Source organism: Helobdella robusta (assembly GCF_000326865.2).
Source record: "Helobdella robusta unplaced genomic scaffold HELROscaffold_7, whole genome shotgun sequence".
Classification (NCBI taxonomy): domain Eukaryota; kingdom Metazoa; phylum Annelida; class Clitellata; order Rhynchobdellida; family Glossiphoniidae; genus Helobdella; species Helobdella robusta.
The window spans coordinates 1169192-1185650 of record NW_008705398.1 but is presented as its reverse complement, the minus strand read 5'-3'; the positions used below and the strand labels follow the sequence as shown (position 1 = coordinate 1185650).

The window sequence follows — 16459 nt, the reverse complement described above, 5'->3', positions numbered from 1 at the left end:
TATAAAATATTGACTGGTAATTTTATTTTGGTTATAAGGTTTTGGGTATTTCTTGGTTTTATTATATATATTTTATTATATGTAAATATTTTCGATTTGGTAGGTTGATTTAGCCATTTTGTCATGTTGTGAACCGCTTTTCACTAAATGCTTATGTTGAGTGAATTATTCTCGAGAACTACTAAAGAATGTATACAATAATAACGTTAATAATAATATAAGTAACATGTAAATAGGTTCTTCAAATAATATTAAAATAAGGTTAGTACAAAACTACAAATTAATATATCATTAAACTATGAAATAAAAAAATACATGTACAGGTGAAGTTGTGAATAGATTTAGCAGAAGCATTAATTTTTTTTTTGTGCCTTTGAAACCGGTTTGAGTACTTTATTTCTGTTTTGTGGTTACTTACAATATCTGAGCCATATCAAGTTTCAAATCAAAAATATCTTATTCTCTAAAATAAGAAATACGATAGTTAATTAATTAATCTATTGTGTAATGAAGTTTTAAACTCAATTAATGTGATACATAAGTATTGCAGAAACTTTAACGCACACCTATTAAAACGATATTTCTGTGTTTATTACAAATGTTTAGGTGCACCCCTATGCCAACTTTATTTATAGCGAGTGAAACCTCGTTTCGCGATTAACCGTGCTGGCTTTAATATTGTGAATTGAAATAGAATTAAAAAGAACATGTTTTAAAAATGATTGATTTCATTTTTTTGGTATAAAATCTTTATCGGCATGATCATGCGGCGAAGGAATACATTGCAGTTTCATTTAAAATCAGGTCCACTGTCGACATAGACATCCACCTCCCTCGTGTTATCATTCTCCCCAACATACACATCACGGTTGATTAATTTCAATAACAGGGCGTCGATACGAAGTTGCCAGGGATTCATTACTGCAGAACAGTAGTTACTATCAAGACATGGTAAACAGTAGAATGAGAGATGCACACTTCAAAGAACTTACATTGGATTGTCTTTCTGATGCGAGCTTGCAAGAAGTTAGTGAGTTTTTATTATCGCTGCAAAGCAGTGAGGAAGACAGGTCTACAAAGATGAAGCGAATAGAAAATATTGAAAAAGGTTTGGAAAGTGCGTCTTACTTGCAAATGAATGGCATGATGAATTTATATATCGAATACCTTTTAGCATATTTGAATGATTCATCATACGCACGAATCTTCGGATTAGCAAAGAAGTACGCTCTCATCGAGGTGATCCAACAAATTTATGCACGTTAGTGGGGGGTACAAAGAAGATGAAATTTCAGTCAACCTGGTGTATATGTACAACCCCGCATGTAACCAGTGGTTTGAGAAGGCTCCCAAGTTGACAGCACGTCAAGATCACGTCATGACGGCGTTGGGAGATAAAATTTTTGTCGTTGGAGGAAACTGTTTCGCAACCGAAAACGGCCTCGATACCGTTGAAAGTGCTATGGTTAGTTTGTGTTCTGCTTTGTGAATACAGCTGTTGAAATTTGTTGTTGGTCTTTATTATTGTTGACTGTTTCCTTATGTACATAAGAGCGTTATACTTAATTATATTTCAATTTTAGAAATATTCGCTTACAAATTGTTTACATCATAATAATTCCAATTCGATTCACTTGAATGTTTAATGAAATGAATAAACAGAGATGTTTATTCATTTACCCCGCATGTGGACAGTGGACATTCGTACTGACACTTAAGCTGTCTTTCTGGACTGCTCAACATAGCATTCTCTTCAACGGCTCCCTGCTCTGTTTTGCTCTCGATTGGTTAAACCATAATTATGTAATACAAAAAATCAATTTGAAAAATTATCTGGATATCAACATATCATCCTCAAATGAACTCAAGAAGAAATATGACATATCAAATGCAACCGATACTGAAGAGGTATGTCACCTTTACCACTATCCAACTCAATCGGATCCGCTATGGACATGGGACCTCCTAGCAATCTAAACCACTTTTCCCTCCCACCATTCCACTCAACCAGATCTGAATATTCACAACCAGAGCTGTGGCGTAGAACATGCGGTAGTTTACGCCGTATACCCTGTGGTTTTTTCATAGGAAACTCCCATCTATACCTTCTAGCTTTGCCAAGGATATCATATACCTGTTGATTAAAATGTGTATACTTCCAAAGCCTGTCTGCGTGTGTATATTTGAAAATAACAATATCGGCGCAACATGATTTCAAGGAGACGCGGCTGCCTGTGTGTGTTTAAGTACTTGTATTCGTGTATGTACACATATATATGTACTTATATTTATATACATAAGCTGTATATTTACTCTATTATTATATTTTGTGTATATTTACTCTATTATAAGGCATAATTTTTGTACATAAGAGTTATTAGTAATTAGTAAATAATTTATCAACTGATTAATTAATTATTTAATTAATCAATCAATTGGCTTGTATAGTAATTTGTTGTCTTTGTGTTTTCTAAAGATTAGTCGCATTGTAAATTTTTCGTTTCTCTAAAATTTTTCGATGATTTTTTTAATATTTTGTTGCTAATTTTGATTCAACTTATAGGAAAAAATTAGGATATTAATAATATAGTTTTTTTTTGATATAACTATAGTTAATTAATTAAATTCGTTTTTTAGTTAATATTTGAGTTTGTAATATGATAAGTTTTATGTTGAATACACTCATATTATTTTCAGCGCATACGCTTACAACAACTTACGTTCTAAATCAAATTTACCTTTTCAATATTGAAATATGTTTGTAATGGCTTCTAAAAGAATTTGTACTTCTGAGATTTTGTGTTTATCAAGTACTAATTTAGAAATTTTATCAGATGACAATTTCAAAAATGAAGTTGCATCATTCTTTACGTGTGACGAGATTTCGGTCGGTAAAAAAATCTTAGTTTCTGAGTATGAAACATTGAAAAAAGATGAAATCAAACAGTTGAATCGAGGAAATACTAAATATGAAAATGTTTTTGATATTGTTGACATGTTTGTTGAATTGACAGATAGTAAATTATTTGAGCGGTTGCCAACATTTGTTATATTCGATATCGATAGAGTCCTCCTCATACGTCTGGCCAAGAATAAGAGTAAAACGGTATTTGAAAATTTAAATAGATTAAATAAAGGATGATACAACATTAAAAAAATTATTAGCGTAGTAGCAGTAGTAAATCAAGAAACAAAGGAACGAACAAATAAATGATTAATCAATGATAATTAATTTTTAATTAATTATCAATTTTTGAAATAAATTCCTATGAGTCATCTTTATTAACATTTAAAATTATCAACAATATAACATCTACAACTGATATAATGTTAATTAATACGATTAAATTTATAGCTAACCCCAGGATTGACAGAACTAACAATACTAATATAATTAAGCCATTAATGAATTTAAATAAAATAACATCCAGGAACTCTTGTTATTATGCACCTTATAAATGGAATAATCTGCCACAATATTTAAGATTAATTAATAATCTAACAGAATTTAAAAAGAAGTTGAGAACATTTTTAAATTATTTAAGTTAAATGCATTAATATTATATTTTTAATTTTATTCATTTTTTAAGTTTAAACGTATCAATGTTTTATTTCTAAGTTTATTCATGAAAATTTAAGAACATTGAAGAATTTAAAAGACATTTATTTTACATTTATTTATGTTATTGTATTTTTTTTTGGATTACTTATGTTATTTCTTGTTTTATGGGAGTCAACCCTAGATAAGCATTTATTGCTAGGCTGACTCTTTCAATTTTTTTGTGAATAAATGAAATTTTAAAAAAATGATTAACGAACCAATAAATGTAAGAATAATTTGAAGGATTGAATAATAAAACGAACGAATGAATGAATGAGAAAAAAAAACGAAACTAAACCTTACTTCAAAAATCGTCGTTACCGTAATCCATTGCACCGACCACCACCATCTGGTCGGCACACAAGATTTCATCCGAACTTCAGAGTGTCAGTCGAACAGCCAACGAGCTGATTCTTCCTACACCACCATCATCATATGTAAATCATCATGAGACCACCATCTAAAACGTGCTGACTCCCACCACTGCCCACCTCTCATCATTCTGTAGACAAAATTATTTTATTAGCATAGTAGTAAATGAATGTTAGAATCTTAGAAGCAAAAAATTGTAAAATGAAAATAATGGCAAATAAATAATAAAAGAGAGTAATATGTAAGAAAAAGAGAGTAGGCTAATGTAAGAAAAAACCTTACCATCGTCCGTTTAACAATGGCAGAATGTTGAATGCTTTCCGGTTTCTACTTGTCCTCCAAAACTGGTGCCAGTCCTACTCGAGATTGTTGTTGAAACACGGCCTGTATTGAGGAAAAAAGATAGAGAAAGAGAAGATTTTCATCCAAAAGCTTAGCGTTGCCTGCATCTCAAATTGCTTACTTTGTACAAATATTCCTATCTACTTATTCAATTACCTTAACTAATGATATCTTAAATTCTTAATGAGTATGTATATGTTGGTACGACAGTCGAGAGTACCCTTCACTCCCCATCCATTGCACAACGGTTCACCGACAGCCAATGCCTTTACATTTTCGATGGAGTCGATTTGTTCGATAGCACTGAGACAAAAAAATTAAATGGATAAAATTGAATCGTTGGTTGAGTGACAGGCCCTGACGGAAGGAACGGAAAAACTTTTTGATCGTCGCCACAGCATGTCTAGCGAGGTCCACGACACTGCTGCTGCTGATGGCGACATCAAAATGATCAAGTCCAAGCCTAATAAACAATTCTATTACTATTTTGCTGGCATTTTGCAAAATTTTTGTAAAAAATTTGCTGATGTGAAATTAACGCGTCTACACGCACATTTTCTTATTTTCGTTCGTTTTCTTATGACTGCTCTTGTTCCGTCTATTATAAACTATTTTTATCATATTATATTTCTCATCTTAATCGCAAATTAAAGTAAAAATCTCAAAATGTGGACATCATTTATTAATAAACCATATATAAACCCATAAATAATAATAATAATAATGTCAATAATAACAAAGACAAAACAACCCTAAAATTACATTATATATATATAGACATATATATATATATATATACACTAGACTATATATATATATATGTGTGTGTTTGTGTGTGTATGCGTCTATAACATTATATGAGATTATGGTAAGTAGTCATGTTTCGTTCCAACAGATACTTTGAAAATAGTAAAATCATCTATCATATATGTGCCTAGCTAGAACATCAGGGTTTTGTCTTGTTGTCAAACAAAAAATCTGATTGATAATATTACATACATATACATAAGAACACACAAAAAATTACACACACACACACACACACACACACAAAACTTATACTTACCCACATCATGGAATCCTAGATACAATGTATTCTTGCCTCATGTACATTACTACCTAAGCCAACACACACACACCCACGCACACACAAACAATTTTAATTGAAATCATTATTTAAGCAGGAATAACAAAATGAGTCTACAACGATAAATATTATGTAGAAGAATACAAACGTGGATAAAAAAAATTCTTTAGATAAGTAATCAGAGAGAATAAAATACTAATAAAATATTTCTAAACTTAATTAAAATAAAACAATTTTTTAAAATCTGCCAAAAAAGTTTAAAATTAAAACAAAAAGTCTCCTTATAAGATATAACAACAACGGTAATTATATGCTTAAAATTAAATTAACAACAATAAAATAATAAGCAGACCTAAAATAAATACATATCATAAATTCTCATTATTAACATGAAAAAAAAACTCGTCAAGAAAGATTGTAGCGACAAACAAACAATCAAAAGAATAAATAAAAAACATTTATTCCTAAAAAAACAATGAAATATCTTTATTATACTATAGTTTGTATTTCAAAAAAAAAAAAAGTAACCATCTTGTAGCAAGCAATGGAATTGTATGTAGCAGCAATACACTCCTGTTATAAATCAGAAAGAATTTAAATCCTTTTTTAAATTCTTAACGACTTGTATGGAAGTTAAATGGAGGAAGATATAAAACGAACGAACGTGTTAAAATGAAATCAAGATGACATTATTCAGTAAAATATCGACGTACACACACACACACACACACACACACACACACACACACACACACACACACACACACACACACACACATATATATATATATATATATATATATATATATATATATATATATATAAACGACTTAATCGAATAACTAACAACAGCGAAAAAAAATAGATCGATGTTAAGTCATCAGATTTTGAAATGAAAAAAGTTAGAAAAAAAATGATAATACAAATAATAATCACAATAACGACAACTATGGTTAACAAAAAGATAGCAACAACTTAAAGGGCAAAAATACAAACTCATACAAACAAGTGAAGGAGCAATAAAATTTTAAAATAAAATTTAACAATACAGTGAAGGATTTCTTTCAGTATGGGATGGAAAAATTTCGATTTCAGACATTTGAACTCCTCAACCAACAGCAGCAAAAACATCACGCTTTCATTCATTTCTTTCTCTTTTCTTATTCAATTTGCTTCTCTTTCTCCCACTCTACATCCCAGTCCTCTTAAATTTCATCAAATCCAGGCATCGGGAAGCTGGATGCAAACTCGGTGACCTCTGACCTCAACTGCTGAATTTTGCCCCTGATATCCGGGTCAACATCAATTTTCGATTTGAAGTCTTTCAAGAGCGTGCCACAGTCTTTCTGGGCCTCTAAGGTGATTTGGAGACCTAGATTGGGAGGGTGGTGGGTTTAGTTGGATAAAAACTACTAAGTGGTGGGAGCAGGTGAATATTTTGTACGATTTTTATTGCAACAGAAGTCTGACTTCAGCAGTAATTACTTTCCATTATAGGTCTGGTATTATTAATGGGTAAAAAAAAATTTTTTAAATAAAATAACTCATCATTGAAATAAAATAACCTATCATTGAAATAATATTACGTATCATTTGCCTTTGGTTTATTACCTTATGTTTGTAATCAAGATGAATAAATAAACCACAATTTCAAATTGTTATAATAATCACGAATAAATGTAATACAACTACAAATAAATGGGAATAATTTTTTTTATAAACATTCAATATGATCATAAAAATGGAATCATTGGAGCAAAAAAGCCTCACCTCTATGAATGAACTCGGCCACCCTAACCATATCGGCCTCTTTGAAGTTTCTCGTGGTCAGTGCTGGTGTGCCGAACCTCAGTCCACTAGGTCTCAGTGCACTCTTGTCTCCGGGACACGTGTTCTTGTTCACGGTTATGTTGGCTTCCTCAAGAACTTTCTCAGCACGACCTCCGTCGGAGTTCACAGGTCGAAGGTCAACAAGGATGAGGTGGTTGTCTGTGCCACCTGGTAGAAAAGAATGGAAAGAAATTTAAAATTTGAAACAATAAACTAGCCAAAAGTCAACACAACCGACTGACCACCAACCTGAGACAATGGTGTAGCCATACTTCTGCAATTCATCACAAAGGACCTTGGCATTGGTGACAACTTGCTGCTGGTAGGCCTTGAACTCTGGGGTCATTGCCTCTTTTAGGGCCACACCAACAGCTGTTTGAGAATGAGGATGATGAAGATGATGATCGAATTAATAAATGGTGAAGACTAGAATAACGCCTGCGCTGATGAAGACGAAGATGGTGAGAATATAATGAATAATGTAATGAATGAATAAGATCATGAAGATGATGACGAAGATGACGATGATAATAAATGATAAAGATGAAAATAAATTTCTAATGAAGAGGACAATAACGTAAAAAATGATAGTGGACGTACCCTAATGAATGAATATTTCACACATTCAAACCTACAACAAGAAACCAGAACTATGGATCATACGACCACAAATAACCAATCCATCAAACAACCAATCCATCCAAATAACGGATCCACCAAACCAACCAACTTATTAAGCAACCAACCAACCAATCCCTAACTAACTAACCAGCGATGGCGTTATTGTGTGGACCCCCCTGTAGGCCGGGGAACACAGCCTCGTTAATTTTCTTCTCGTAATCGTAAACTGTATCACCTTTGGGACCATTCTTCTTCACCCCTGCCAGCCATTTAAAAAAACTGTTGAGTACTTTTGCATGCCTAGTAAACTTGTAAATATTTTGTAATTTGTAACTTTGAAAATACTTCATGATCGGTAAATATTTCGAGATTTTGAAAACGCTCACAAGTAAAAATACCCCCCCCCCCCGATCAACCGCCAATCAAACCTTTTCTATAAAATATAATCCCAGCCCGAGGTCCTCTAAGAGTTTTGTGGGTGGTCGTAGTGACGATGTCGCAGAATTCGAATGGGCTCGGAATGACCCCGGCGCACACTAGCCCGGAGATGTGAGCCATATCCGCCATGAGGATCGCCTGGTTTTCTTGGGCTATTTCACGGAATCTTGAGTAGTCAAGTTGTCTGGAGTAGCATGAAGTGCCTGTGTGTGTATGTGTGTCAAAGTGTGCTTGTGTGCTCGTGATTGTGTGTCAAAGTGTGCTTGTGTGTGATTATATTTGTGTGTTCGTATCAATCAGCGGAGTGTGGTTCACAAGACACGGAGCGACAAATAATTACAATCACTTCTTTGTAATTACTTGTGAGATTTGTAATGTACGTTTATCACTGAACTATAGTCACAATAAGGTAGGTCCTTATCACATTAAACCAGGAGGTATAATTTTGATGGAGCCCCATCAGCAAGTTGAAGAAAAAAATTAATGATGAGGATGATAAATCACAAAACTAATAAAAACAACGACGATGACGACAAATAATGATTCAATCACCGGCGATGATAAGCTTCGGTCTGAACAGCCTGGCATGCTCTCGTAGCTTATCATAATCAATAAGACCAGTGCTCACGTCCAACTTGTAGGGCATCGACTCAAAGAATATGGACGTGGCAGATATTTTTTTCTGGGCAGTAAAAAATCCGTGAGACAGATGACCCCCATCTGGGAGGTCCAGGCCCATGATTCGACCGTGTGGCTCAACGAGGGCAGTGTAGACTGCAAAATTTGCCGGCACCCCGCTTAAGGGCTGCACATTGACGCCCCATTCTTCAGGATCAAGGTTGAAGGCTTGGAGGGCACGTTTCTGAGTCAGTCTCTCAATCTCGTCGATGTATTCATTCCCACCGTAGTACCTGTTGACGTGTGTGTGTGTGTGTGTGTGTGTGTGTGTATGTTTGTGTGTTGGTAGAGGTTTTGAAACTTGAACAATGTGTTTGTTATTACAAATGAAACAAATTATGTTAACAGATGTTGAAAATTTGTAGATTAACATGATTTTTTGTTCAGTTTATTGTAAAAAGAAATTATCTGATGAATCCACCAAACAACTAGACCAGCAAACCTATTTAACCAACCAACAAACAAACCAATCAATCAATCAATCAACAAACAAACCATTAAATCAATCAACCAATAGCCAATGACCTTTGCCCTGGCTGTCCTTCAGAATATTTGTTGGTGAGACAAGATCCCAATGTTTCCTGGACAGACCTGCTACAGAAATTCTCGCTGGCAATCATCTCCAAACTCCCCTTCTGGCGAATCTTCTCCATCATCACAAGATCCAACATCTCAGGGTCGACATTCTTCAGTTCCAGATCTTTCGGGCTTCGCTGTGTGGCTGACATCCTGGCACTCTTGTACCTAGTTGAAATACATGGGGGGGAATATTTTTTTCACTCAAGCGAAATATTCATAAAATAATCAGGCCAAGTTTTGAAGGTTCTTAAGTGAGTTTGTAAGTAATTTTGTGAAATTTCAAACAAATAACAACTGCATGATTTAAACTAAGATCCATGCATATCTGTTTTGTACGCCATTTCAAATCAAACATAATGTGACTATTATCATTTTTCTAATCAAATGACACAAAGGAACGCAATTAATAAAAACTGATAAATATCACATAAACGAAGACAGAACAAAAAAAAAATGTTGAACTCTGGTCTGTAGAATATTTAAAATGTTAAAAGTGAACCTCAATCAACCTCTATATATACACACAATCTGTTTTGCATAGAAGACCAGCTCAAGAAATAAAAAATTCTGTTCATTAATAATTCAAAAGTTTTTTTTTTAAATTTAAAGTAATGATGCACACACGCACGCGCGCGCACATTCAACATGAAGAGTTTGGATTTGCTTCATTATTCAGTCTTTTATCATAGCACTTCAGGCATTGTTAGCAATGATGTTTGTTGATTGATGTCTTATGATGTTTCTACATGGTTAGTGCATGGAACAATCAAACCATTATTAGTCACGTTGTACATGTATTTCATATTTCAACACATATCGACTGATAGGTGATGTGGCTGTACATCATAACCAAACTTGGAGGATGGTCACTGTGGCATTGTCAGAAAGAAATTCAGGAGCGCCAGAAGAATGCCTGCTAGATTTTACTTCACTGCAGCTAACACCATCAGAAAGTTGCACCAAAGATAGTCACATGCCACATTAAACCAACTTTTTCACAAGTGACATTTCAGACAATCTTCCCAGGCAGATAAAGGAAAAGATAAGTAAGAAATGAACAGAAAAAAGAAGGGAACAGAAATATAACATGAACAGAAGAAAAAAGAAATGTACAGAAGGGCTAACTTGAAACGAGAGTAAGACGTGGCAGACTTGAATGACACTTTTGGAGCAAAGTGGTTGATGAGGTCTCTGAACCAAGGCTGATCGACCGTGCTAAATGGCAGATTGGCTCGTTCCAGGGCCCGACTTATTTCCATATCTGCCTGAAGCTGCTCGGCATCTTGTGGTCGAAACTTAGCCCAACTGGCCATTGGGCTGATGTAATGTTCAAAAACAGTTGGTGAAATTTCCCCACCACAATACTCGTAGTCACCACTAACGCCATACACCTCCTCCAGATCGACCAGAGATATGTCTGATTCTCTCTTTTTTGTTATTTTATCTTTTTCAAGCTCAGCAAATGAGAGTGGATGTTCGCGTAGCAGATGTTTTCGCATGCCCGTCGTGCTGCCATCATTGACTCGATAAGTCTTCTGGCAGTCTTTACACCTCGCCAACGTAAATTTTACTTCTCTGTCATCAACTTTTTCGATGATCAGTTCATGCTCAAAGTACTCCCAAATTAGGCCTCGATGACGTGGCATGAAGAGCAATAAGTACAAGCGATACAGAGCAACAGTCTGTAACAATTCAATTATATTTTATTTCACTTTGTCTACTTGTTCAAATTTATTTTAATTAGATTTCACCTCCTCCATAATACAACAAACAGATTTTTTAAAATAACTTTTTAATGATTAGTATGTATAGTATAATGATTAGTATGGATAAATATGTAACACAATCTGTAATTCACCAGTTTTGACATCATAAAAAATAAACTCAAATATATATCATATATATTTATATTATTGTAACACATGAATATGTGGGTAAATTTAGTTTTAGTAGGTTGGGCCTTAGCCTACATAAAAAAATTATAAATTATTATTATAACTTATAATTTATTTATAGGTATGTGACAAGCACATGGTACTTATATTATATAAATGACTTATTTTAAGTTGCCAAATTAAAACTGACTTCTTTTGTTTGACAATCAGATTTGACATTGGATATACATACTGAAATTGATTCATTCATTGATTTGATATTGCATGATACTGATTCACTGACAATGGTTGATTTTATATTTTTTTTTAATTTAGTACCAAAATATTTTTTAATTATTTCATCATATTTCATAATTCTAATTTATATTTTTCATTTGGAATGGCTTGTTTCGCGAACAGGCTTAAAATAAGCAACCTTTAAAACGGTACGGACAAATTCAGCCTAGACGAGACATTTAAATACAGGGACTACTGAAGAAAGGGCCATGGATATTCAATGGCGAGCTGCACCGACACAGTCATCAAACAAAACAAACTTTATAAACAAATTAATTTCTAAATAATTTTCTAAAATCACTCAATTAATACTAATCGGAAATAAAAATAACAACAAAAACGAACTTTTTGAATAGAAAAAAAACCGAACACGAACGGACCAATCCACTGGACGATAAAACGAGAAAAAAGACAAAATGATTGTTACCAAAGAGCTTATATACTCAGGCAGAACAATAAAATCATGTTCCCGCTTGATCTTTAGATGCAAGTTAACGAAGCCAAATCATCATTTTTGTTTAATTTTCAATTTTAATAATTTCATTCTCGGTTTATTATTTTATGTGATCAAATGTTTAGTAACAAACAATACATAATTTTTTTCAAAATCGTTTTAATTTTTTGTTTTATTCCCTTTTTTAAACATTTTTCTCTTTTTTACCAATATTTGTGGTTAAATATTAACTCACATAACTAGTATAAATATAACGGCCTTTGCTCACTTTTAACGCTCGAACAAGGAGCTTACTTCCGGAGGAGATTTGGAGGGTGATCTGTTATCGTTCGAGTCAAGGGTCGAGCTATTTGACATGCTTGGATTATTGGCATACGAAATTGCATGGATTTTAACGATATGCTATGAGATCAATCAATCAATCAATCAATCAATCAATCAACCATTCATTCAATCAACTAATCAACCAACCAATCGACCAATCAATGAACCATATTTGAAAAATATTTGCGAGGCTTGTTCAAACTCGAACAAACATTTAACTGTACAGATCTACAAACAATTTCGAGATTTTAGTAAAGGAAGAGAAACACAATAGCTGCTTTTATTAAATCAAGAAAAATCCAAATTAAAAAAAACTAGAAACCAGTCAACATTTAATAAATAAATAAATAAAAAAATAGACATTAAAAAGATTGTTCAAAAAAATAAAATTTAAGGCGACGACGAGAATAAAATGTAATTTGTTTTGTTGATGTAGGGCTATGAAGCGAAAACAAACACATCACAAAAAACTAGTAAGAAGTCGCAAGAATAGTAGTCAGTCACCTACCTACAATTAAATTACTCTCAGGGCCCTAGCTTACTTATAATCATTAACTCAACTCACCTACCTACAAATATGTATTTCTACGTTTTTGGAATTTTTCATGTTTTAGATATTTTATTTTACATATTTCAGCGTTTTTATTTTACTTGAAACTTTTTAACTAATGTTAAGCCCTAGCCTACCTACGATTGTTCAACTCATCTCAATCCCTAACTTACCTACGAATTGAATTAAGTCTGGTAAAGAAAATAGAAAGTTGAAGAGAAACATAACAACAACGACACCAAATAAATGGATGTTGTGTATGCGTGTGTTGTATTGATGTGTGTATGTGTGTGTTAATGTGTGCGCGTGTACTCTCCAGAAACTTCACTACGGATGAACATCCATTGCACCGACCATCATCTGGCACGCATCGTGAATTTGACCGGATACTGAAAAATACTGAATCTGAAAAAAATAATATTTTAAAATAAAACCAAGCCATTGGAAAAAAAACAATAGGCAAATTATGTTATTGAGATAACAATCCACTCCAATCACTCTAAAACATTCCAATCGTTTGTTCAAATTCGAGTACTTTCTATGGTACGACGGCAAAATATTTCTCGGTAATATTTATTATTATTACTGTTGTTGTTGTTACCTTCGAATTGTTCTCGGAACGATCATCAGAGACCACCATCTGAAACGTGCTGACGCCCACCACAGCCCACCTCTCATCATTCCGTAGACAAGTTTTTTATATTTGCGTGTTGGTAAATCAAGGAACAAAGTAACGAACAAATAAATGATTAACTGAATGATTGAATGATTGGTTGAATGGTTGAATGAATGAGTAAATGAATGGATGAATTAATCAATCAATGATTCAATGAATGAATAGAATAAATTAACGAATCAATTAATGTAAGAATAATTTGAAAGATTGAATGATAAAATGAACAAATGAATGATTGAATGAATGAATGATAAAATGAACAAACGAATGAATGAATGAATGAACGAATGAATGAACGAATTAATGAATGAATGAATGAAAAAATAAACGAAATTAAACCTTACTTCAAAAATCGTCGTTACTGTACTCCATTGCACCGACCAAAATCATCTGGTCGGCACACAAGATGTCATCCTAACTGCAGAGTGTCAGTTGGACAGACAACGAGCTGATTCTTCTTACACCACCATCATCATACGTAAATCATCATGAGACAACCATTTGAAACGTGCTGACGCCCACCACAGCCCACCTCTCATCATTCTGTAGACAAAATTTTTTATTAGCGTAGTAGTAAATAAACGTTCGAACGAAGGAACAAACGAATAAATGATTGGTTGATTGATAAAGTGAATGAATTAATCAATCAATGAATCAACGGATCAATGTAATGAATCAATTAATCAATTAAATAATTTACAAGATTGAGTGAAAAAATGAATGAATGAGAAAAATAAAAAACGAAACTAAACCTTATTTCGAAAATCGTCGTTTCTGTAATTCATTGCACCGACCACCACCACCTGGTCGGCACACAAGATGTCATCCTAACTGCAGAGTGTCAGTCGAACAGCCAACGAGCTGATTCTTCCTACACCACCATCATCGTATGTAAATCATCATGAGACTACCATCTGAAACGTGCTGACTACCACCACTGCCCACCTCTCATCATTCTGTAGACAAAATTTTTATCAGCGTAGTAGTAAATGAATATTAGAATCTCAGAAACAAAACATTATAAAATGAAAATAATGGCAAATAAATAATATTTTAAAATAATAAAAAGAATAAAATGTAAAAAAAACTTACCGTCGTCCATTCGACAAAGGCAGAATGTTAAATGCTCTCCGGTTCCTACGTTGTCCTCCAAAATTGGCGCCAGTCCTCCTCGAGATTGTTGTTGAAACACAGCCCGTGTTGATGGAGATAGAGAGAGAAGATTCTCATCAGAAAAGCTTAGCGGTGCCTGCGTCTCAAATTGCTTAATAAAAATAATCCTATCTACCTATTCAATTACCTTAACTAATCAATATTAAATTGTTAATGGTACGATAGTCGAAAGTCCCCCTTCATTCTCCCTCCCTTGCACAGAGGTTCACCGACAGCCAGGGCACCGGATAGTAAACCATTGCCGTGCGGATAGTAGACTATTGCCGTGCGGATAGTAAACCATTTGCCGTCCGGAAGCCGTGCGGGTAGTAGACTATGGCCGTGCCGCATGGTAAATCATAACCGTGCAGATAGTAAACCATTGCCGTCCGGATAGTAAACCATTGCCGGTTCACCACTGGCCACCAAGGCTTACCTCTGACAAGAGACTTTGAAATCCAGAGTCAATCGGCTATCGTACCCTCAACTTACCTATTCATTACAATTAATCCCTAGCTTACCTAAAATTATAAAACTCAAGAGCCCAATTCATTTAGCCAATCGGCACCCACCCCACCACCTACGTAATGCCTTGGGCTCCAACTTAGTAATAATAATATAAAACTTAAACCCTAAATCTATTAATGAGTATGTGTTACAACGTAGCCTTAACTTACCTACTCATTACATTACGGTCCTGGCTTACCTAAAATTACAAAACTCAAGAGCCCAATTCATTTAGCCAATCGGCGCCCACCCCACCACCTACGTAATGCCTTGGGCTCCAACATAATAATAATAATGTAAAACTTATATTAGCCTACCTATCGATACACTTACAGCGTTTTAATTTACATTACAAGATTTTTCCTAGAATTACATTATTGCCCTTAACTACCTATGAAATTAAATTACTCTCAACCTTAGTAATAAAAAATTAGAATGTGTAATGAAAATAAAATTACGCTCAAATACTAACATATGTGTTTATGTATGTATTTGTGCATGTGTGTACTACGCTGATTCGTGTAATGTGGGTGCAAGAAAAATTAGAAGAGATAAACTTATGCTGCCTACCTATTCAACTACATTAGTGTTGGATGCTTCCTATCTATCCTACCTACAATTAAAATTAGGCCTATCTAACCTACCTATATAGCTACTTAATGTAATTGTGTGTGCGTGTGTGTGCGTGTGAGCATTCCTACTTAATGTTAAATTACAGAAAAAAGAAGAAAACGTATCCCAGTCAGGCGGGTATCCTTTGCCACTGAATGAACGAACGTAGCCTGACATCTTCCATGATGAACTCCTCTGGAAGTTCAACCTGAATGAAATGAAAAAATTTTATTTAATTAATTAATTTAAATGAAACTAGAGAAACGAGCCGTGGTGAGACCCGCCAGTCGGAACCGCAAAAAAGGAACCGCAAAGATACCGTAAAGCCAGGGGTGGATTCTTTGCTACTGAATGAACGAACGTAGCGTGACATCACAACCATTCGGATCCTCCACGACGTGACATCACAACCATTCGGATCCTCCTCTGAAAGCTTCAATCTGAATGAATAAACCTGAATGAACC

The 16459-nt window shown here is 34.0% G+C and overlaps 2 protein-coding genes across 2 annotated transcripts; one reads left to right on the top strand and one right to left on the bottom strand.

Annotated features, from left to right (window-relative positions):
• Nucleotides 1–758: 758 nt before the first annotated feature.
• Nucleotides 759–2088, top strand: HELRODRAFT_164744 (hypothetical protein; the record flags this gene model as incomplete). Its single annotated transcript, XM_009030725.1, has 6 exons — nt 759–804; nt 890–1108; nt 1175–1239; nt 1334–1465; nt 1663–1908; nt 2032–2088. 6 exons carry the CDS (start codon nt 759–761, stop codon nt 2086–2088), a joined length of 765 nt encoding a protein of 254 aa, XP_009028973.1.
• Nucleotides 2089–6265: 4177 nt separating this feature from the next.
• Nucleotides 6266–9649, bottom strand: HELRODRAFT_95979 (hypothetical protein). Its single transcript, XM_009030724.1, has 7 exons — nt 9495–9649; nt 8844–9202; nt 8282–8494; nt 8002–8112; nt 7482–7604; nt 7173–7400; nt 6266–6774 (listed from the first exon to the last, which is right to left on the bottom strand). Exons 1-7 carry the CDS (start codon nt 9638–9640, stop codon nt 6608–6610), a joined length of 1347 nt encoding a protein of 448 aa, XP_009028972.1. The 5' UTR covers nt 9641–9649; the 3' UTR covers nt 6266–6607.
• Between the last annotated feature and the right edge of the window lie 6810 nt (nt 9650–16459).